Source organism: Pseudorca crassidens, chromosome 7 (assembly GCF_039906515.1).
Source record: "Pseudorca crassidens isolate mPseCra1 chromosome 7, mPseCra1.hap1, whole genome shotgun sequence".
Classification (NCBI taxonomy): Eukaryota; Metazoa; Chordata; class Mammalia; order Artiodactyla; family Delphinidae; genus Pseudorca; species Pseudorca crassidens.
Genome location: NC_090302.1, coordinates 2264212 through 2285923, shown reverse-complemented (window position 1 = coordinate 2285923; position 21712 = coordinate 2264212). Strand labels below are relative to the sequence as shown.

General features: G+C 61.1%; 2 protein-coding genes across 9 annotated transcripts in view; one reads left to right on the top strand and one right to left on the bottom strand.

Annotated features, from left to right (window-relative positions):
- The window catches only part of ADAMTS13 (ADAM metallopeptidase with thrombospondin type 1 motif 13), a 31962-nt gene extending 18940 nt beyond the window's left edge, over positions 1–13022 (bottom strand). The window contains 13 exon segments of the mRNA XM_067742691.1: positions 468–531; positions 642–793; positions 1644–1748; positions 2518–2680; positions 3271–3411; positions 4756–4902; positions 5024–5148; positions 5421–5504; positions 7422–7597; positions 11227–11293; positions 11640–11882; positions 11884–11944; positions 12666–13022. Of these exon segments, the coding sequence (XP_067598792.1) occupies positions 468–531; positions 642–793; positions 1644–1748; positions 2518–2680; positions 3271–3411; positions 4756–4902; positions 5024–5148; positions 5421–5504; positions 7422–7597; positions 11227–11293; positions 11640–11882; positions 11884–11944; positions 12666–12727 (1590 nt within the window). The 5' untranslated portion in view covers positions 12728–13022.
- Positions 13023–13242: 220 nt separating this feature from the next.
- Positions 13243–21712, top strand: REXO4 (REX4 homolog, 3'-5' exonuclease). 8 transcript variants are annotated; one of them, XM_067742731.1, is made up of 8 exons: positions 13255–13665; positions 15059–15393; positions 16796–16933; positions 17132–17325; positions 18485–18573; positions 19592–19666; positions 20138–20266; positions 20481–20878. In XM_067742731.1, exons 1-8 carry the CDS (start codon positions 13438–13440, stop codon positions 20535–20537), a joined length of 1245 nt encoding a protein of 414 aa, XP_067598832.1. In that variant the 5' UTR covers positions 13255–13437; the 3' UTR covers positions 20538–20878. The 8 variants fall into 8 exon arrangements, with proteins under 8 accessions (XP_067598836.1, XP_067598832.1, XP_067598833.1 ...); XM_067742732.1 differs by having other exon boundaries at positions 20134–20266; XM_067742728.1 differs by lacking the exon at positions 20481–20878 and adding an exon at positions 20886–21712 and having other exon boundaries at positions 13257–13665.

Sequence of the window (21712 nt, the reverse complement as noted above, 5' to 3'; positions counted from 1 at the left end):
ATGGGCACGGGGTTCTACTCTGGGGTGACGGAAATGGTTTGGAACTCGATGGAGGTGGTGGTTGCATGATATTGTGAATGTACTTCGTGCTACTGAACTACACAGTTTCAGATGGTTGATTTTATGCTAGGTGAAATTCACCTGAACTTATAACTAAAAGAATCGCCCATGCTCTCGCGGTAGTGGACTTGGCTGCCGGAGAGGAGGGTCGTTCTCAGCGCAGAAACGGGCAGCCCTGCAGGGCAGTGGCATCCAGGGAGGGAGGGGGACTCTTCAGGGCGGCTGCTTTCAGGGGTGGGACCCTCCCGGTGAATGCACAGTGGTCCCAGGGCAGGTATTAATAGCATCACCTTCACTCTCAAAACGCCGTATGTGAACCACAAGTGACAGCCGCCCTGGCCCTTGGGCTCCTCCGGACCCAGTGCTGCCAACGGCACCCCCTCACCCTGCCCAGGAAGCAGGCCTACCTGGCTGTCGCACATCTCGGCCTGGAGGTCAGCACCTACGCACGCACGCCCCCCAAAAGCAGGTCTGAAAATGCCCACGAGACACGGGTGAGAGGAGGGTGACCCCCAGCCCCCCACCAGGGAACGCGAAGCAGCCACCCCCCTGACCCACAGACAGAGCCCTCCACGCGGCACCTGGGGTTGTTGCACTGCCGTCTCCTGGTGACCACACCTCCTCCGCAGGAGCGGGAGCAAGGACTGGCCGGACCCCAGCTAGACCAGTGCCCATGCACCGCCCCCACGGGGGCCAGCTCCGCCAGGGAGCGGCAGTGCCCCTTGGAGCACCACTGCAAGAGAAGGACGGAACCACGTTCTACACCCAGGGTATCCCACACCCACAGGACCGCACACCCAGGGCATCCCACACCCACAGAACCCCACACACAGGGCATCCCACACCCACAGGTGCCCACACCCAGGGCATCCCACACCCACAGGACCCCACACCCAGGGCATCCCACACCCACAGGTACACCCCCCACAAACACACGCACACACACGCACTGGACCCCCATCCGGCTCTGGAGCCAGGGCTAAATAGAAGAGGGCAGAGCCCCTCCCGCAGGACAGGGACTGGAGGAAGGGCTGGCCATGCAGGGCAGAAGGGAGGGCAGGGGCACTGGGCCGGGAGCAGGACGTCAGGTGGCCGCTGCAGGCCGGCAGGGGGCGGGGGGGTGGTCACGCAGCCACGGGAAAACTTTGCCTCCTCTGGGTGGCGGGCGACAACCCAATCCCTGTCTCCAGGCAGCCACACCGGGCCCAGGGTGGCCGTCCCTCAAGCGCCCGCTCTCTCTGGAACAGCGAGGAGGTTGACGGGGCAGGCCAGATGCCCCGCCCGCCCCGGCAGAGTCAGGCGCAAGCCTTCGCCGTTAGCTGTTATGAACCGCCTGCAGAGGGCAAGGCGAGCACTGCGTGCACGCAGGCATCCTGCTGCCCACCTGTCCTGACGGGACCCAGAACAGCTCCAGGGCCCTAAGCCCCTGCTTCCTGAGGTCCTCCTGTCTCCCACCCCAGGGTGAGGGCTGCAGGCTCAGGTCTGCGTGAGCGTGTGTGAGCGTGCACACACGCACACGCGCGCGCGCGCGCGCACACACACACACACACACGCTCACACGCTCCTCCAGTCCCCGCTCTGACCTTCCCCGCGCCACACTCTGTCCCATCCAGGACAGGAATAAGGAGGCGGCTACAGCTGCTTTGGTCCAGGGGGTCTGTGTGGCAGGAGAGAGCCTGGCACATGTCCTAAGAGGGGAGACAGATGGCCAGCCGAGGGGCCACCAGGGCCTGGGGGTCAGTGTCCAGCCATCACTGCCCCTCCCAGACCACAGCACACGGTGACACAGCCAGCTCCCTGGGCAGTGGTGGGTGGAGAGGACAGCCGCGGAGGACTCCTCCACCAGGAACAGGGACAGTGCCCAGGGCCCACAAAAATGTTTTCATCTCTTTTAAAACCAGGAGAAAAAAGATGATCTTCTAGATCAGAAAGAATATGCTAATATATAACATTAACACTGCATTTATAAGGACACACGTAAAGTTCTATATCTCACGAAAACACTAAGATATAATTCCTAATGTTTTACGAGGGGGAAGGGGCTCACCAAGGCGAAAGTGCCTGCAAGTCCTGTGCGGTCCTGGGAAGGGGGTCTGCCTGCCCCCCTTCAGCTCCCCTCCCACTGCCAGCTCCCACCCCGGCTGTAGGGTTCAGCTCAGAGGTCACTTCCTCTGGGAAGCCCTCCAGCTCCCATTGGGTGGGAAGCCCTCGGTAACTGCCTAGGTAGGATCAAGGTCCACGGGCTCGGGGGCCCTATCGGGACCAGCTCTACCTAATTTGTGGGGCCTAGTCAAGAGGAAAACGTGGGCACCCTTGTTCAAAAGTTGAGAATTTCGAGCGGCACCGGACAGTCTGGGCCAGTGGGGTCTCACAGCGCGCAGGGGGCAGGAGCGGATAGAGGGATGCGGAGGGGCGGGGGGCGGGGGAGCGGTGCGCATCACCCACTGCTGGACTCACTAGGTGCTCCCTTTGGAAGGTGCAGGCGACCGCCGTCGGGCCGAAAGCGACGCGGCACTGCTCTTCGGCGCCGTAGTACAGGCCGGGGTGCGCCTCGGAAGGGCGCCCCGCGGGCTGGGACTGCGGCCCCGGCGAGTCCCACACGCAGCGCGCCCGTCCTGCGCTGCGACAAGGCCGCGGCTCAGGCCCGGGGCGGACAGCAGGTGGGCGCGGGATGGAGTAGGCGCGGGAAGCGGGGGCGTTTAAAGCGGCGGGTTCGGGTGGGCGAGGATGGGCGTTCTCAGCCCGTGTGCCCCACCAAGAGCTGACCCTGGGCTAGGACAAGGCTCGAGCCTAGGGGAGGAGAGGGGATGGAGGGGCAGATGCAGGGGGCGGGGGAGGGTGGAGAAGTGGGTCTGCGAGGGGATGGAAGTGGACAGGGGAGAACCGAGCGGTGGGCACAGGGGCGGGAGGCGATGGAAAGGAGGGAGGTGGCGCGCGGGCGGGATGGGCGCGGCCAGAGGGATGGGCTGGCGGGGGCGGGGCGGGGGCAGAGATGGAGGGGTGGACGCCGCGAGGAGGTGAGGGCGGGAGGGGTGGGCAGAGGCGGGATGTAGGAGTGCCTCCTGAGACGTGCTGGGAGCCCGTGGAGAGGTGGGCGCGGGGACGCCGCGGAAGTGGGCACAGGGTTGAGGGCAGATGGAGGGGTGGGTCCGGGCACGGGAAGGAGGGGCGCTCGGGGAGGGGCGGTGCCGGGGGGGGGGGTGCAGCTACCTGAGCAGGCTCAGCAGCTGCCGGCGGCTGCAGGGGGACCACGCCGGGCCCCCGCGGGCGGGCGCGGCGCCGTCGGAAGCCATCACGTGGCCGCTGGGCCCGCAGCCGCTGCCCGGCGCGCCGTCGTGCTCCAGGCCGAAGCTGCGGAGGCGGCGGCGCTGAGGCCGGCGGTGGCCAGGGTCCCCCACCCTCGCAGGGGTCGCCCTGGCCCCGCCACCAGCTAACCCGGCGGTGGGCCGCGTCGCGCAGGCGCCCAGCCTCAGTTTCCCGCCCGAGGGAGCGCTGGGCCGGCCCGGTGGCCCCCGCCTCTTTTGGCTAATACACATCAAAAGGCTTGACAAATGTGCAGGCCAGACTCATCCGCGGTGTTCCGAGCGCGGGAGGCCACGGCTCGAGGGCCTGTGGGGCTCTACTGCTGACAGCTTTCTTGACCTGGGGGCGGCTCGGTGTGTGAAAAGCACCAACTGAATGTGTACTGGTGACGTGAAAAGGTCGGCCCTCTGGCCAAAGTTTCTGCTCCCAGTGGAAGGCAATGGCTTTCAATTCCTCTTTCTCCTCCAAACAAGATAGATGGAGGAATTGTGATGGGTGGTGGGCCAGATGGGTGAGAGGTCAGACGGAGGTGCAGAGCTGAGAGCGAAGGTGCGCACCGTGGGCTGCTGTGGGGGTAGGAGCCCCAGCCTTGCCCGTGGAGGCGGGTGTGGGAACCCCTCAGCGCTCTCGCGGGGGGGGGGGCGAAAGGCCTGTGGGTGGGAGCGGGGCTGGTGGGCAAGGAAGTGAGACACCCACTTTTCACTTCAGGAGTCTCTGTACTCTGAATTTTTACAGCAAGCAGGTATATACTTTCAGAATTAAAAGGCTAAAAATCAAAAAGGAAAGAAACCCTCCACTCCGGGTGAATAATACATAGCAGCACAGATTTGCCCGCAGAACGTATAGCAGTCGCATCAGGAAGAGTCTGGAAACAACCTAAATATCTAACGAGGGGATGAATTAAGTAAATTCTGGTGCGTACGAAAAAAACCAATATATGTTTTAAGAGAATGTTTGGGAGAAATGTTTGGGATATATTGTTACATGAAAAAGCAGTTAACCAATATACAGCATACTCCCAAATTTACAAATAAAATATTATGTGTGTGTGTGTAAAGAAAAGATGGACGTTTTCTCTAAGTGGTGGGATTTGGGATAATTTTTGCAGCCGGCTTTTTCTTTACGTGAATTTCCTACAAAAATTACTTTTTAGCTCCTGTTTTCCTTGTATTTTGAAAAAAAAATTTTTTTTTCTTTTAATCCTTCGGTAATGAAGAAATATCAGATTTCCCAGCCCTTGCCCCCGCCCACCCTCCCTAGTCTGTTGGGGTCAAGAGTACAGGCTCCTCCAGCTGGCTCTTCTAGGGACCACTGCCAGCCATGACCTCCCCTCCTGGGGGCCCAGGTCACGTCCTTGTCCGGAGCTTGGGGACAGGGGTTGGGGCCTCTTACCTGTGCCCAATCTCATGGGCGATGGTGACCCCCAGATCGAAGCCGGTATCCTCAATGATAAGGCAGCTCCAGGAGGGGGAGCAGACGCCACCCAGCTGGGTGACCCCCCGAACCTGCCGGTTCCCATCAGGCAATTCCAGGTCAAACCTCAGGAGGAGAGAACAGCTAGCTGGGCAGTGCTAAGGTGCCTGCCCACCGCCGGGCTACCTTTGCAGAGAGTGGGAGCAGCTCCCCGGCAGGCTGGCACGCCAGTGGGGAGCTCGGCTACCTGGTGATGTAGAGGACCAGGTCAGCATGGCCGGGATCCGTGTCATCCTCAGGGTTGACCGTCCTGCTCCACTCACAGACGCTCAGCAGTGATGCGGTGATGTTGGCTGTGATATTCGGAGCATCCTGAGGGACCGGGAACAGAGCGCACGTTCAGGGCATCCACCCCAAGCAGGGCGCGGGCCACTGCTGCCACCTCAGTCCTCATAACGACCCTATTACTGTCCCATGTTACAGATGATGAGACTGACGCTCAGCAGTGCCGCGTGCCAGGGCAGAGCCGGAATTCAGGTCCAGGCCCGGCTGGCGGGAAGCCCTGCCACCGCCCCCACGGCTCTGTGTGCATCCACAGGCGGAAACCGGTTTCCCAGCGACTGGGCGTCCAGCTCAGCGCCTACCTCGGGCTGCGTCAGGATGACCGTCTTCACCAGGTGCACTCGGAACTGAGCTCCCAGGGATGGGTCCCTAAGCAGCTCTGACCCCTGTGGAAGGGCAGGCGGGAGAGGTGATACGTGTGCGTGGGCACTGCTGACTTCCAGGGGCCCGGGGCGGGGGTGGGGGTGGGGTTGCCTGGAGAGGACGCTTCATCATCAGGGAGGGCACCCGAAATGCTAGTTCTTGGGCCTGGGAGCCAGCCATAGAGACAGTCAGAAGGAAGGTTAGCCGACACAGAGAAACCCCGAAACAACGGGATGCGAGTAACTGCCATTAGTCTAGAACGTTCCTTCCAAACACTGCTTCTCTCGGACTGGATTTACCTTGTCTTTTCTCATCTGTCCACCTGCCTGAAACACCTCTCTCACCTCTGCTCGCTTAAACTGCTCATTTCCACGGGGCAGCCTGAGGGCCTCCTCCCCCACCGTGAGCCCTTTCCTGGGCACCCGAATGAGAAGGCTCCGCCCACCAGGCTCCCAGCTCTCCCAGTACATCTGCCGAGATGCCGATTGTGGTCGACTTGCACTGCAGCTGCTCGCACCAGCTTGTCCTCTAAACGAGACGTGGCGCCCAGGAGAGAGGACGTGGTACCACCGGCCTCAGCTGACCTGAGTCTGAACCAGGCTCTGTCCCTTCCTACCTGTACGCTCGGGATCCCGTTTACTAAGCTCAGGACCCCAGTTTCCTCACCTGTAAAATGGAGAGAAAGCCTTCCATGGTTGTTGGCAGACTTAGGAACAGTGCGGCTGGCACGAGGTGGGTAACGCCACTGGCCATTACCACGACTGACACCATCTGGGCAGGAGCCAGGCTGCAGTCTACCACCTGACCATCCTTGGCCCTCATAAAACATGTTGAATGACCACAGGGAGTGTGGTTCGATTACCAAATTTCAGCATATTCGAGGTGGGGGGGACCCCCAAAACTTGAAAACAGTAGCCTTCAAGTGACCTAGAGGGAATATTTTCCACCTCTGGAGTCGGCAGGTGGAAACTCAAGCAGGCTTGTCCTGGACTTGAGCCAGCTTTTCCAGGGGTCCGGCTGCATGGGTGTGGCCTCTGGGACCCAGACTCCCTCCAGGGAGCGAGGCCCAGGAACACATGGGAAAGGAGAGGTGTCAGAGGGCCTGGGGCTCTGAGATTGGGGGACCTTTTCCTTCTGTCCGGAATAGCTGGGCATACCTGAGGCCGGGGACAAGATGGTACTAAGGACCCCACGTTCTAGGATGGCTGCCTGCCCTCCGGGGCCAACTTACCAGCGGGGGCAATGCCGGCCCTGCCGCTGCCGGCGGTGATATTAATCTCCTGACGTTATGGAAACCTACCTGGCCGCCTTAGAACACGTCTATGTGTGTTTCACATGTGAATGCGCTCGTGGCCGGGCACAGCCCGTCAGGCTGAATGTGTCATCAGGTGCTGCAGTCACCTGCTTCTTTGCTGCCTCTTTTTCTCTGAGGTAATGGTTAGTGGGAGCTGTGCTTCCTGCCCCACCATTACCCCTAGAAGCCAAGGAAGGGGAGGCCTGTGGACATGGGGGGACCCACAGGAAGGGCGCTGGGAGAGCCTGCTGCTGCCGGGGCAGTGCTGGCCGACATGCCCACGGATCAAAGGGACGTGGGGGGAGAGGCCAGGCTTGAGGGTCCCCGGGCGAAGGGACCCAAGTAGCAAGAGGCTGGGGGTTGCACTCCCCAGTGGGGTAAGGGAGAGAGATCACGCCCCTCCCCACCCCAGGGCCCCGAGCCCCAAGTGTGACCCCAGCCTCAGGGTCATACTGAGCTCAGCCCCCCAGACGAGACAGCTCACTGGCGCTCTGCACAAGCCCCGGCCGCAGGGCGCTGTGTCCAGAGGCTCCCGAGGACGGGCTGGCTGTGGTCTCTGAGGACAGCCACCGCCCCCCCCCCCCGAGCCCTGAGCCTCGCCGGGTCAGCACCGCCCACAGAGCCCGCTGCCCACGCGAGCACTCACCATGTTGAGGTTGGTGAGCACGTAGCGCTCCGTGTCCTCCCGGTGAGCCCGGTGCACGTCGGGGCCCACGGCCACCAGCAGCTCCAGGTGCAGGAGGCTCCTGGCAGCCTGTCTCCGCAGGCGAGGGGCGGGAGGATGGCCTGGCGGGGCGGGGGGCAGGGCCGAGAGCCAGGGTCCTAGAGAGCAGGTGAGATGTGGCTTTGACCTCGCGGCCTCCATGGCCAGGCCCCTCCATCACCCCGCACTCCTGGGCTTGGGGATGCGCCGCTTACTGTGGGGATTAGGGCGTGGATGGGCCGACCCTCGCTTTCTCACAGGGCGTGTGGGGAGCCAGAGAGGGCCCGTCTCCCGGCACAGGGAGACTGAGGGAGCGGTTCCTCCTTTTTGTTTTTTAATCACTAATTGGCTAAGCATTTGGTTTATTTATTTGTTTATATATTTATTGAGGCAGAGTTGATTTTCAATGTTGTGTTAGATTCAGGTGTACAGCAAAGTGATTCAGTTATACATATACGTATACGTCTATTCTTTCTCAGATTCTTTTCCCTTCTAGGTTATTACAAAATCTTTTTTTTTCCTCCATGCTGCACAGCTTGCGGGATTCTAGTTCCCCGCCCGGGGATCGACCCCGCACTACGTGCATTGGGAGCGCACAGTCTTAACCACTGGACTGCCAGGGAAGTCCAAGGTTATTACAAAATCTTGAGTATAGTTCCCCGTGCTATACAGTAGGACCTTGTTGGTTATCTATTTCATATACAGTAGGGTGTATCTGTTAATCCCAAACTCCTAATTTATCCTTCCCCCCTCCCCCTTTGGTAACCATAGCTAGTTTTCTATGTTGACTGAGCAGTTCTGCCCTGGCCCTCCTAGAGCCGGGCTCTCAGCACCCCGGTTTCACGCCCTTGGACACCCACCAACTCATCTGGGGCATCCTGGTCCTCCCAGCTCTTCGGGAGGAAACACTCTCAGAGGGTGAGAGGTCCCGAGCTCTCGCATGTCATGCACGTTGTGACCGTTAGAACTGACAGCTCGGCCAGCTTACGGGGGAGAGGCGGCCGGCTCTTGGGAGGATGGCCGTCCCAGGTGGAGACGTGTCATTCCAGCCCTCGGGCCCAGATCCCATTGCTGCCTGGGCATTCGGGGCAGCACAAGACCAGGAGACATCAGCTGCTGTGTGGCTTTTATGTCCTTCTGGCCACCCCAAAGCCCCATGCTGGGCGCACACTGGAGTAGGGGGTTACCCCGAGATGGCAAGAAGAGCCCAGGACCACACCCCGCTTGCAGCCGGGCGCAGCCTGGGGAAGGCGTGAGCGGGCGTGCTGGCGGCAGAGCCGGCCTGGTCCTGCCCACGCCCTGGAGCCGTCCTGGAGGCCTGCGGCCGCCACCTCCCATCTCTGGGCCTCTGGATTCCCGTCTGCAGCATCGGATCTACCAGGAACCGCTGACCTCGGCCCACCCGAGGCTCCACGCGCACGTCTGTGAACACGCTTTGTAAACTGTGAATGGCTGTTCAGAGGCGGGAGGTCTACCTGCCCACCAAGCAGACGGCCTGGGGCCACGGCTGGTGGCCACGTGTTCTCCTGGCCTGCCCCGTGAGCTGGGCACTCCCCTGCGTGCTAACAAAGGTGGCTGGTGGAGCTGGGCCCAGGCATCAGGAGAGCTCGTCCCTCCTGCAGAGCTGTCCTGGACACAGCTCCACCCTCCCTTTCTCAGGAGCTGTACCTGGAACCGTGGGTGCCCTGGGGGCGGGCCTGTGGAGCAGATGGGGCTGGGCACCACCCCAGGGAGGCACCAGCTCCCGGTGCCACCTCCTCAACGGCTGGATATAGAACCCGTCTGCACCCACCAGGATGTCGCCCTCCTGGAGGAGACAAAGCTGCCTGGTGCACACAGCCCCATCCCCCATGCAGGGCCATCACAGCACCAGGCATGGACTTGCCCCCTCCAAGGGCTCCTGCCCAAGTCCAAGGTCCGAGAGCCCATCTGTGTGGAACAGCGGGGGAGCCATGCCCTCTGTGGGCTGCGCTCGCTGCCCACCACCTGCTGCCAGGGCCCCAGCCACGCTTCCAGTCCCCGTCACGCACAAGGCCTCCCGGCCCCAGTCTGCAGGGCCTGGTAAGGATCCTGGCGGGGCCCCACGTGTGCAAGAATGGAGGGGGTCTTGAGGGACCAGCTAGGCCTGCACTAATGAACAGCACTGCCTGTCACCAGGTGGGCCCTGAGCGGCATCTGTTCCAACCCAGGCTGGGCCTCCTGACCCCGGAATGGGGCGGGGAGGCGGGTGGTTGTGATATAAACGGCTCTGGCGCATTCAGTGGTGCATCGTGACAACGCGTGACAATCCCCAAAGATACCCAAAAGGCCACTGCTGCTGCCTTCACCATTCCTTTCTTTCTTAATCTTTCTTTTCTTTCTTTCTTTCTTTTTTTTTTGGCCTCGCAGCTTGTGGGATCTTAGTTCCCCGACTGGGGATCGAACCCGGGCCCCCATAGTGAAAGCGCCGGGTCCTAACCACTGGACCACCTGGGAAGTCCCATCAGTGACGACGCTGACGTCCAGGGAGTGCCTGGCCCAAGGTCGCCTGTACTAAGGCGCAGAGCTGGAGTCTGAGCTCAGAGGTCTGACTGCAAAGCCCACCCTCTCTCCGTTCCCTGTTCCCCGGGCTTGCCGCCTGCTAGCTGGGTGGCCTTGGGAAACTCAGCTGGCTTTTCTGAGCCTCCGAGGAACAGGCCCCCATGGCGTCAGAGTCTGGCTAAGTGGTGTTGCGCTCACGTTTGGCTGTGCAGCGGGGGCTCGGAGGCATCTCTGCCCCACTGGGGTCCCCACGGCACAACCTCCCCCTGCTGCCGGCCTGGGCGCCCACTCACCACACAGCCCAAGCAGAAGGTGAGCCTGGACGCTGCGCCTGGGGGCAGCAGGGCGAGGCCTCCCGCGAGGCAGGGGTGGGGGGCCCCCAGCAGCCGGAGGGAGGCATTGACCACACGCTCGCTGGTGAAGGAGGTGGCAAGGAGGCCCAGAAGAGCCGTCCCAGGGCTGCCAGGGAGCAGCTCGGGGCCCTGCAGGGCAGCCCCCCGCGCCCGTCCTCGGCCTCATGCTCGGGCTCACAGACGCAGGTGAGCGGGGCCACGTCGAATCGGGGCACTGCGGGAGATAGGAGGCCCCTCACTCCCCCCTGCTCGGCCCTCCAGCACAGCTCCCCCTGCCCACAGCGCGACCCCAGCCATTGCTCAGCGTGCATCTGGCCCCGACCACAGAGAAGGCAGGCACGAGTGACACCCCTAATTCCCTCCGCTCTGACCACTAGCCTACCCTGCCTCTGGTCCCCACCTGCCTTTGGATCACCAATGGCCCTACTTGGAAAGGGGGCTGGCACCATGGAGAAGTCCACAGACACGGTCCACGAGCGACAGGAAAAGGCTTTGGCTGGAGCTTGACCCAGCGCCCTTCTTGTGTCTCACAGAAAAGATAAATGTTTACATCCTGGCCAGAAACTGCAAGAGTTCCTGACAGTCAGTCAGCCCAAAGGGAGGCCCAGGGGTGGAAGAGACCAGCTAATTAGTGCCCGTTCCCTTGAGATACTGAGCAGAATCCCAGGGTCACAACCCCAGCCCGGCCCAGGACACCCAGACCAGTTTTTATCGACTTGGCAGGAAGTAACAGAACTAATTAACGGGGTGACAGCAGCAGCTCTGACTTCCTCTCAGCTGAGCCACTGAAAAGCCAAGGTCCCTGACCCAAGGGTGAGATGCCCCCTGCAGGCTCTGAGAAACTCCCCTCGCAAGGAAGACGCCAGGACAAGTACCTTCGGAGGCAACATCAGGGCCAAAGTAAGCGGTCACTTCCTCTGGCTCCAAAGCCTGAAGAAACTGCTGTGGGAGAAAGGATGAGTGAGGGAAGACGAGGGAGAAGGAGGTGTGGGAGAGGAGCAGGCGGGGGGGTGGGGGGGAGAAGGGGCCCAGGATGGAGAGGAGGCAAGCCACTCACACCATCTAGCCGGTTCTGCCCCTCAACAGGTGGGTGGACAGTACCGAGGCCAACTCCCTCTCCAGTGAGCCCACTTCAGCCCCTGAACCCCAAGTTCGGATTTCCTCCCACTTGGCCCAAGGGCTGTTGGGCAGCCGCTTCTCCCCCAGGGACCTGCCCTCAGCACCCAGCGGAGCCCAGGTTCCGAGCTCTCGGGGCTCCCCCAGCACCGCAGCCCTCGGGTCCACCCACCTGCTGGAAATCAGGGAGTCCCCAGCAGCCCAGGAGGACGAGGGGCACAGAGATGAGAACTGCCCGCACACATCTCCCCTGGAGGCGAAGCTCACTCATCCTCCCAGGAAGGGAGAGCGACTGCAATCTGGCCGGCGTGGAATGCGACAGACCCGCTGGGCTGGATGATGAGGCTGTGTTTACTCGTGAGCGCTTCCTCCCAGGGCAGGGGCCGAGGGGCTGGGCGGCCTGCAGGCTCCTCCCGCCGCCGCCCGGCCTTGGGCTGGGCTGGGCCTTGGCTCAGAGCACAGCCACCGGTCCTGCGCCTGGGAGCACAGAGCGGGGGTGGGATTCATCTCCCATCTGTGTGACTGTGGCTCCCGGCTGGCTGAGGCACCATCACACCTGCTTCCTATGGACACCCTGCTTTCCATGACCTGCTCCTGCTCTCCTGTCCTCATTCCCTCCCTCTCAGCTATTGCCTGCTCTGTGCCTGTAGCCGACGGCTGCCCACAGAACCGGGACGGTGGCACCAGCCCTCTGCCTGCCTCCCCAGCCATCCCCACACTGCTCACAGACCTTCAGCCACCGCCCCCCCAGCCTGCTTTCCGTTCCTCAAATACGCCCAGTGCTTTGCTGCTCTAGTTTCAGCTCAAATGTCACCTCCCTCGTGGCACCATCTAAGTGGCCCCCCAGGGAAAGGTGTCACATTTAGAAAATAAAAATTAGGACAGCAGCGAAACTTGAATTTCAGGTAAATGATGCTTTTTTTGGGGGGGTTAAGTATGCCCCCCAAATTGCAGCTAATATATGAGACATTTTTATACTCAAAATTATTCTTTATCTGAAATTCCTATTTCTCTGGGCGTCCTGCATTTCGTTGGGTAGCCTTACTCCTCCTCAAGTCCGTACCACTGTATCTCACTTCATCATCTTCGTTGCAGTTACTACTATCCACAATTGTTGATTTAGCATTTGTATTTCCCTGAAGGCCCCCATGCACGTACAGAGCCTGGGATGGAAGCTTTGGGGAAGTGGAGGCCTCACCTGTGTCGCTGATGCAGGTATTGCCAGAGCCAAGGCATGGTGCGCAAATGACTTGTTATCATTGTTGTCACACAAAATAATACAGTTCAACACTTGTTACAGTGCTTATTATTGTTATCGGATGCTGCTGAACTACGGCCCTGGGAAAGCAGGCTGTGCGACCTGGGCCGCTCCCTCCCGTCCCTGGGCCTCAGTTTCCCCGCCGCGTAGGGAAGATGGGCCGGGCTCGGACCCCGGGGCGGGAGATAGCTGCCCGGGGTCCCTGTGAGTCCGCTCCGCACCCGCCGCTCCCAGGCCCGGCCGTCCAGCGCCCCCTGGCGGCCGCCTGCCCCGCCCTCCACCGGCCGGGCCTCGGTGTTACACCAACGGCGGCCCCCCCAGTTCCCTTCCGGCGCTCACGTTTCTCGGCCCCAGGCCGGCCCTCGGGGAGATCCCGGGCTTGCCCCAACCGGATCCTGGGTCGCTGACCGCGGACGCCGCTCGCCGGGGTGGCAGCCCTTTTCCTTGGGGGAGAAAGAGCCCCGCCCTGCTCCCGGCCGCGCGGAACCAGAGGCGAAGACCCGGTTTCCAGCCGGTCGGCGAGAGAAGGGCACTTCCTGGGATCGGCGCTCACGTGTGGAGACTCGCGCGGGGCGGCTTCCGGGGTCCCGCGCGCTGCTGTCACCGCGGCCGGCGAATTGGGGTCCGGCGGGACCTGTGCTCGGCGGGCAGAGGTCGGCTCCGGGGCCGCGGCGCCGCCGTGGATGGGCGCGGGGGCCGGGACGGTGCCGGGATGGCGAAGGCGAGGGTGCTGGCCCCCGAGCGCGCCCCGGGCGACCCCGCGCCTGAGCCCGAGCTCGTCAAGAAGCCGAATCGGAAGAAAAACAGGAAGAAAAGATTTTGGAAGAACAAAGCGCGAGAAGCAGGCAGAAAGCCGGGAAACGGCCCCGGCGTGGTCGTGGTGCGACCTCCAAAGGCACCGGAGGACTTTTCCCAAAACTGGAAGGCGCTGCAGGAGGAGGTAAGGTCGCGGGGGCCCCGCGGATGGAAAAACGGAGAAGGGCTTGTGGGGTCCAAGGGAGCGCAGATTGGCGTGAACGCTGTGGACAGAGCGGTTCACAGAGAGGTGGCCTGTTGCGGGCGGCGGCGAGCTCGCAGGCCAGTGAATGTCAGGGACTTGATGTAAAGGATTTTGGCGACACCCTGGACCTTTAATAGGTGAGAGTTGACAGCAACTGCCGCCGGCTGCTGAGCTCTTAAAATGGGCAGACGCTGCCGGCCGAGTTACATGTGTTCTTATTTAACCAACCCTGAGATAGAGTCCTTAATCATCGCCACTTTACAGACGAGGAAATAGGCCGGAAAGGTTACGTAAGGTGTCCAGGTTTGCAGCCGGTTCAGCAGATCCAGGAGTCAGACGCCCAAGTCCCTGCTCGTAATGCCGTGTTGAACCTACTGCCTTTCTCGGAATCAGTGGCCCATACTTACCTACAGGTTACAGGTTACTGTCTCCTAAATGCTGTTTGCTCTGCTTCATTCATAAATTCTCTCCAGTTCCGTTGAGTTGGCTGCTGTTGTCATCGCTGTTTTCTAGATGAGGCAGAGAGTTTAAGGAACTTGACTCAAGGTCGCATAGCTAGCTAGCAGATGGCAGACGGGGGTGCACATTCACACCGTGGGGCGTGACCTTCAAAGTCTCTTCTAGTTCCTGAAATCGGTTACGGAGGGAGCCTCAGAGTGAGAGCGGGAACGTAAGAGCTTCTGAGCTTCTTAACACAGCCGGGCACCTTAGGGCAGAGTCCAAAGCATTCTCCTGTCTTGACACACAGGCCGATGAAATTTTCCCTCCGGCAACCCCCGGGTGCTCTGACTTCTTGAGCTGTAACTTTATCTCTTTCTCTCAAGAAAGTAAAGCAAAACTAAGCAAGCAGAGGGATATTTATTATGGAGAAAACTTTGGGTTTTCTCCAGTTCATACAAGAAAGTATTTTCTTCTCTAAACATTATAGGAACAGGTAAGTAGAAACGCGCCTGATCACTCAGCTGGTTGCCACGTAGCAGGGTGCTAACCGTGTTGAGAATGGCCACACTGGGGACTTGCACGCAAGAGGAGGTTGGGCTGGGAGACCTCAGCCCTCCGTGTAGGAGAGCAGGGGTGCGGCTGTCCGCCCTTTTTCAGCCTCTTTTTGTTGGACACACTCGCCTCTTCCTGAGACCCTCACAGCAGTAGCAAACCAAGAAGGTGGCTGCCATGCACCAGCTTGTTGGCCTGAGCTGTGAAGGAGTTAACTCCAAATGTGGAAACAGGTTGCTTTTACACACACACACACACACACACGTGTAAGCCTTCTTAATCCTTTGTGCGTGTTTTCCAAATTAAAATGTGTTTCGTGTTTTATCTTGGGTTCCGTTAGTTGCTGAAACAAAAATCACAGGCCCCGGAAGAGGCTCTTGTTCTCTCTCAGACGGATTCCAAAAAGCAGCCCCAAGGTGTCCAACAAAACAGGAAAGTGATCTCAGATAAAGCAAAGAGAGATGAGATGGGGACAGAAAACACAGACCCCAAGGCCGCGCGGGGCTCTGTGCCCTCAGGATTTCTGAAGAACAGGAAGATCCGGGCACAGCGCAATGAGAAAGGAGCGAAGAAAAGGACCAATGATGACATTTCCCCGAAACGAGGAGAAATCAGACATAAGAAGTGCAAAGCTGAGGAGGTGGCCGCCACCTTGCCTCCGGCCCCGCCCACCGAGTAAGTACCCCCGGGCTGGCGCAGCTGTGATGACCGTCTTGGCCTAATCGGCCTCCTGGCCGAGAGCCAGGTCACAGCGACTAAGGCCTGTCTCCTTAAGGAGGCCGAGGCTGCTGGCCCCTCCGTCACCTTACCCTGGTGCTGTCGGTTTCTTTGTTGACTATTTGTCTCCCCTGGAATGTGGGCACGAGGGAGACAGCCTGTTTCACAGCTGCTTTGTCTCTGGGGCCTAGAACAGGGCTTGGCACGTGGGAGGCCCCAAGGAAGGGTCTTTGGAATGAAGGAACGCCAAAGCCACAGGGACCCGAGTGTGAAGCCGATTGCCACGTCTTGCTAGCTGGGTGGTGTGGGGCAGGTTCCCGACGTGCCCGGAGCCTCAGCGTGCTCACCCGCGGCGGGTCCGCGAGGGGCAGCGTGCCGACCCAGTGCCTGGTCAGCAGACCCTGTGGTGTCACCCACCCGGGGAGGAGCAGAAGTCAGTGGCTGCCTCTGAATGGCTCAGCCAGGAGTGGCGTGATGGTAAGTCAGCCTGGCTGTGTGTTGCCTGGGGTTGAGGACACCATCGCTGAAGGTTTCAGGAAAGAACAATTTGAGTGCCTGCCGCGAGTCACTGCCCCAGGCACGCTCTCTGGAAACAGCAGTCACGACAGGTCCCTCTGTCTCGAGGGCGACAGACGATGCACTGAATTTATTTCAGTAATTCCTTCAATGTGGTTGGGATACATCCAACGAGGGAGAAGCCTGTGGGGGCAGATGGCCAGAGGGGCGCGTCCAGTCAGTGAGCTCAGGAGGCTGCCGCTAAAGAAATGACATGGACGCTGAGCCCGAAAGACGCAGTCACGAGCCACCGCTCCCCATCCCTGCCCGGCTGCAGTCCATGTCTGCAGGGCTCGGCCCGGGGACCTGGTGGTGGGGCTCTTTGTCTATGTTCTGCACTCATCGCGTTTCTCTGAGGTTCTTAAATGTTTCATAACTGAACCGTTTTGTAACTGAGAAGAAAACGTTAGCAGCCGGTACACCTGACTGGGGGTGGGGGGCGTATTTTTGCTTTATGTTCTTCCTGTTGCTTGTAGTTCCTAAGTTTCAGCTAATGAGTGTCATTTGTTCTTTAATTTATTGTTTGGCTGCGCCCAGGCTTCTTGCAGCATGCGAGATCTTTCGTTGCGGCGTGCATGTGGGACCTAGTTCCCCGACCAGGGGTCGAACCCAGGGCCCCTGCATTGGGAGTGCGGAGTCTTACCCACCAGGGAGGTCCCTAACGAGTAATTAAAAGGGAAAGCGGCAGGATGATCACAGTAGCCAGAGCGGTGGGCTGGCGGCCAGGCACTTGGGGCTGGGCTGCCCTAAGAGCAGACCCCGCTCGCCTCCCCGCGCTCAGCCTGTTCTCCCCTCTGCCTTTTAGAGAAGACATCTGGTTTGACGACGTCGACCCAGCGGACATCGAAGCAGCCATCGGCCCGGAGGCAGCCAGGATAGCACGGAAGCGGCTGGGTCAGAGCGAGAGCACCATCACGCTGGTGAAGGAGCGGGCCTTCAGTGGGTACGCGGGGCGCGTGGGGCAGGGCCCCGGGGGGCGGGGCCGGGGGTCCTCAGGAAGGGCCCGTTTCCCTCTCCTCCCGTTGAGTTGGGCAGGCGCCTCTCGGTGTCCGGCTGACACCCGTCCTTGTCACATAACTGAGCGGTGGTGCCAGTTCCTGGTCCCGCGAGTGGATTAAACTGGAGCCTTGGTTCCCCTCAGCCTGACTAAAGCCTTAGCCGTGGACTGTGAGATGGTGGGCGTGGGCCCCAAGGGGGAAGAGAGCATCGTGGCCCGCGTGTCCCTGGTGAACCAGTACGGGAAGTGTGTTTATGACAAGTACGTGAAGCCAGCCCAGCCGGTGACTGACTACAGGACGGCGGTCAGCGGGATCCGGCCCGACGACCTGGCGCAGGGTGGGTCGCCTCAGCACGGGCACGCGGGCGGGGGCGGCTGGAGCGCTTCCGTGTCTCCCTACGGCCCTTCCTGCTGCAGGCGCGGGCGCAGCGAGAGCCCGGCGGTCTTCCTCCCTCCCGGGCAGGTGGGCTCAGAGGCTCCCACGGCCGCTTGCGTCGGCCTCGCTGCCTGTTGGCCACCCGACCTGAAGACCGGGACAGTGTTCCTGGACGGAGAGAGGCTGCTGTGGGGTGGGGAAGGGGTGGGGAGGCGGGACAGGCTGGAGGGGCTCCCAGGCCTACGCGAGGATTCGGAAGCCGTGGGGAGGCCGTGAGCAGCGAGGGGCCCGGTCTGGCGCAGGTTCCCTCGGGGGGCCTCGGCGCTGGGCATAGGCTGGGGCGGGGCGCGGGGGTGGAGGAATGAGCCTGTCCTCTGTGCCCTTGGTCAGGGAGGTGGCTGTACAAGGCAACGAGCCATGGCCCAGCTTGGGACACAGCCTGGACGCTGAGCCCATAGGGTTTGCCAATGGACAGGCTGTTGGGGGAGGGCAGAGAGGCACCCAGGGGGCCCCAGATTTGGGACCTGGGGAGATCCTGGGAGCAGGGGCTTGAGGCGGCGGCTCTGTCGTCCTCTGGCTGCGTGCTCTCTGCACCTCTCAGGTTCCCTGGAGCACAGCCCCCGAGGTGGCCCGGCCGCTCGTCAGCCCCAGGGCCTGACCACACCTCCATCCGGGCTCTGCCGGTCCTGCTAGGGTCGCGGGCGGGCAGAGGCGTGGGGCCCAAGCGCGGTTGCTGCAGCCCTTCCCTTTGGGCGTTAGGGGAGGGCGTAGCCCCAAGGGGTCCGCTCTGAAAAAGCAAGCAGAGCTGCCTCCGGAGCCCAGGGTCTAGAGCCAGGCTTCTCACCATCTGTGGCGAGGGCCACCCCCACCTCGTTTTCGTCTCCGGTTGGAAAGACATCAAACACATGCCCTGGCTTCTTACTGTTAGATTCAGCCGTCAGAATTGCCCTGGCAGGGGGCTGTGAGTGTGCTCCCCCCACTTCTCCCCGGTTGGGGTGCTGGGACGGCCCCTCGGCCTTGGTATCGCCCTCCTGAGCAGAGAGACCCGCCTGCCAGTCCTCTCGCTCAGCACGGTAGTGATGGACGTGTCACTAAAAACCACTGCTTTGTTTTGTTTCCAGGAGAAGAATTTGAAGTCGTTCAGAAGGAGGTGGCAGACCTGCTGAAGGGCCGGATTCTAGTCGGACACGCGCTGCACAACGACCTGAAGGTGCTGGCTCCAGGCGCCTCTTACGTAACGCGGTGTCCCAGGTGGTCGCGCTCTCTCCGTGACTCGGGTGATGCACCCACCGTGTCAGCTTGTGGGAGCGGGTCCCTGCACACCCTCGTAGGCAGAGCCGGGCGCTGTCTCTGCCACCCTCACCTGCCCGGTGGGCCACCACCCCTCTCAGGGCAGAGCCCCTCCTGTCTGGGAGCATCCCCGGCGCCCCTTCCTCGGAGCCACTGGGCACTCCCCGTGTCACAGGCCGGCCCATGGCGGCCAGCACAGCGGGCGGCAGGCAGGCTCGGAGGGTCCCCTTCCTGTGCCCCAGAGAGTGGGGCTCAGCCTCAGCCCCTTAGGGTCTCTGCTGTGGGCAGAGCTGACCCACCTGTTGGGACGAGAAGCTGGGGGCGTGCAGTTGTGGGAGACTGTCCTTCCTGGGCCTGCAGCTTTTCAAACGGTGCTTCCTGGAAGCTTGGCAGCCTCCGATGTTTCAGGGACCCATAGAAATCGGTCTTAAATGTCTTTTAAAAGTAAATTTTGAGGGAACTCCCTGGCAGTCTAGTGGTTAGGACTTGGCGCTTTCACTGCCAGGGCCTGGGCTCAATCCCTGGCCGGGAGCTAAGATCCCACACGCCGCGCAGTCGGCCGAAAAAGAAAGCAGAGCTTGAACTGTTCAAAACCAACAATTCCTCTGCCCACGGAGACGCGTTTTGTCATGAACGTTCTCACTTCAAGAGGCCCCGGTATCTCGTGCTCCCTCCCCACGCCCTCCCCGCGCAGACCCGCGTTTCAGCCACTTGCGGGCTCCTTGGTGACTGAGTCTCCCGCTTCCCCGGTTTCAAGGCTGTTTTCATGCCCATGGTCCTTCCATCACTTTTCCCATGGTGATCTTCCCTCAGAAGTTCAGGCTCGTGTCAGTGCTTGTCTTATTTGTGTGTGCATGTGTGTCACGTGTTGGAGTTTGGTAGAAGGAGTCTATTGCTGCAGATGGACAACAAAACGCCCGTCCTATTTTCTCCTCCAGGCGTTGTTTCTTGGTCACCCGAAGAAGAAGATCAGGGACACTCAGAAGTACAAGCCTTTCCGGAGCCAAGTGAAGGTACTTGGAGCCGCGCGGCCCCGCACGGCGTAGTTCAGTTTCTCGGTTCACGTGATTGTCGGTTCTGGTCCCTGAAGGCTGGCTTACTGATGAAAGGTGTTGGGTTTCATTTGTTTTTTCCTTTTAACCTTTAAAACTAAAAGGAGTCTTAGAAGAGAAAGAGTTCTGCCAAATGCCAACTTTAAAGTTAGTGTCGCTGAGGGCAGGTGAGTTCCACTCTCTGGTCTCTGTGATTAGACCCCCGACTGCAGGCAAGAAGCCGCCATCGTGTCTGTTCCAGAGGCAGAGCTGCCCTTGAAATGAGCAGGGCAGCCTGAGGCCGGAAGGCAGACATGGCAGAGTCCTTTCCTGGTCCTCCTCTGTGGGCTGACCGGGTGTCACCAACCCGCAGGGCCGCGGGCACTTCCGGTGGGAGGGACACTGAAGGTCCCTTGGGTCGGGGCTCAGCGGGCAACTCCCCTGCCCAGGCAGGGCCTACAGAGGCCCCACCCGAGCGTGGCTGTGCGCCGCCCTCTCCCCTGGCAGAGTGGACGGCCGTCTCTGAAGCTGCTTGCGGAGCGAGTCCTGGGGATCCGGGTGCAGCAGACGGAGCACTGCTCGGTGAGTGTGTCCCGGGTGACAGGCCTCGGGATCGGGGGCTGTGCCGGGCCTCGTGCGCGAGGCGCAGTGTCAGCTGAAGACAAACACAGTGGGCCTTGGGCGGCTTCTGTTTTAGGAGCTCCTGGTCCGTGATAAATGACACGGCACAGCAGGCCTGCGAAGTGTCGGTTAAATTCTAAACGGTTACATTTAACTAATACTTCACACCAAAAAGCTACCAGTGTACTGTAGTCGGAGACAAAGGCCCGAGTCTGGATTGCAGGCCCTCTAGGACTGCGCGTGAGCCCGCTGGCCCGCAGAGCCCAGCCGTTGGGCTCTCGTGCCCCAGCATCCAGTTCAGGGCCTGCCATCCCCCACCCCGTCTCCTTCCTAATTCTGTGGTGTCTGGAGCACCCACGAGGCAGCACGTTCATCCCTTCGCTTTGGGTCCCTCCCTCCCATGAACTGGGGCGCGGAAGCACGGTGAGGGCCGTGGTGCTGGACCACTGCTCTCGTCAGTTTTCTCCTTCACTTGTCCGTGTCTGATGCCAGGACTCGGGAACTGTGGGGTGGACAGGCACGTATGTGGCCATGCTTGTCGCCCAGCGGGACAGTCATGGTGATGCTGCGTGTCCCCCAGATTCAAGATGCGCAGGCAGCGATGAGGCTGTACATCCTGGTGAGAAAGGAGTGGGAGAGCATCGCCCGAGACAGGCGGCCCCCGGCCTCCAGCGCCCACGGTAACGACGCCTAGCAGGAGCCCCGTCCCGTGCCGCGCTCGCGGGCAGCTGTGACCAAGCCGCCGGGCAGATGAAGTCCCCCCCGGAGCAGTGACCCTGTGGGAAGGTTTCAGAATCGTGGCAACAGGGGCACGCGGCGTGCTTGCTGCTGGGCAGAACGTCTCCTGTCTGGTTGTGGCGTCTGAGACTCATCCCCGCACGTGGGACGGGAGGAGGGGCTGTCCCTGGGGATTCCCCGGGTCCCAGGACCAGAAGCGCCTAGTTGTCCCCAGGTGTGTGGCACCTTCCTCCGAGGAGGCCCCTTTCCCTCGTTGCCTCGGCCAACGGAAAGGAAGGAACTCCGCGGACTCGAGCCTGGACCGCGCGGCTGTGGGTAGCCCGGCAGCAGCCTCGTCGAGGGGTTTTCAGCGGTTCCTTTCTCACCCGCTGCACACAAGTTTAAACTGCAGGTCGGGGCCCACGGCCGGCGTGGGGAGCTCGGGCTGCCCAGCGCGGTGGCAACAGTTCTCCCCAGAGGTGGGCGACTCCCCGACTAGGATGGACGTTCTGACCACGGGCGGCCCGCAGCCCTCTCCCCCCCGGCCCGGGGCGGGGGGCTTTCTGAGCACAGGAGCAGCCGGTTGCAGTGAGTGGAGCGTTTAGCAGCAGGCTATACTGAGCCCTTGCCGTACAAAGAGTCTGAACCCACAGGGGATGTTGTGTGACATAAACGCAGGTTTTTACTTGA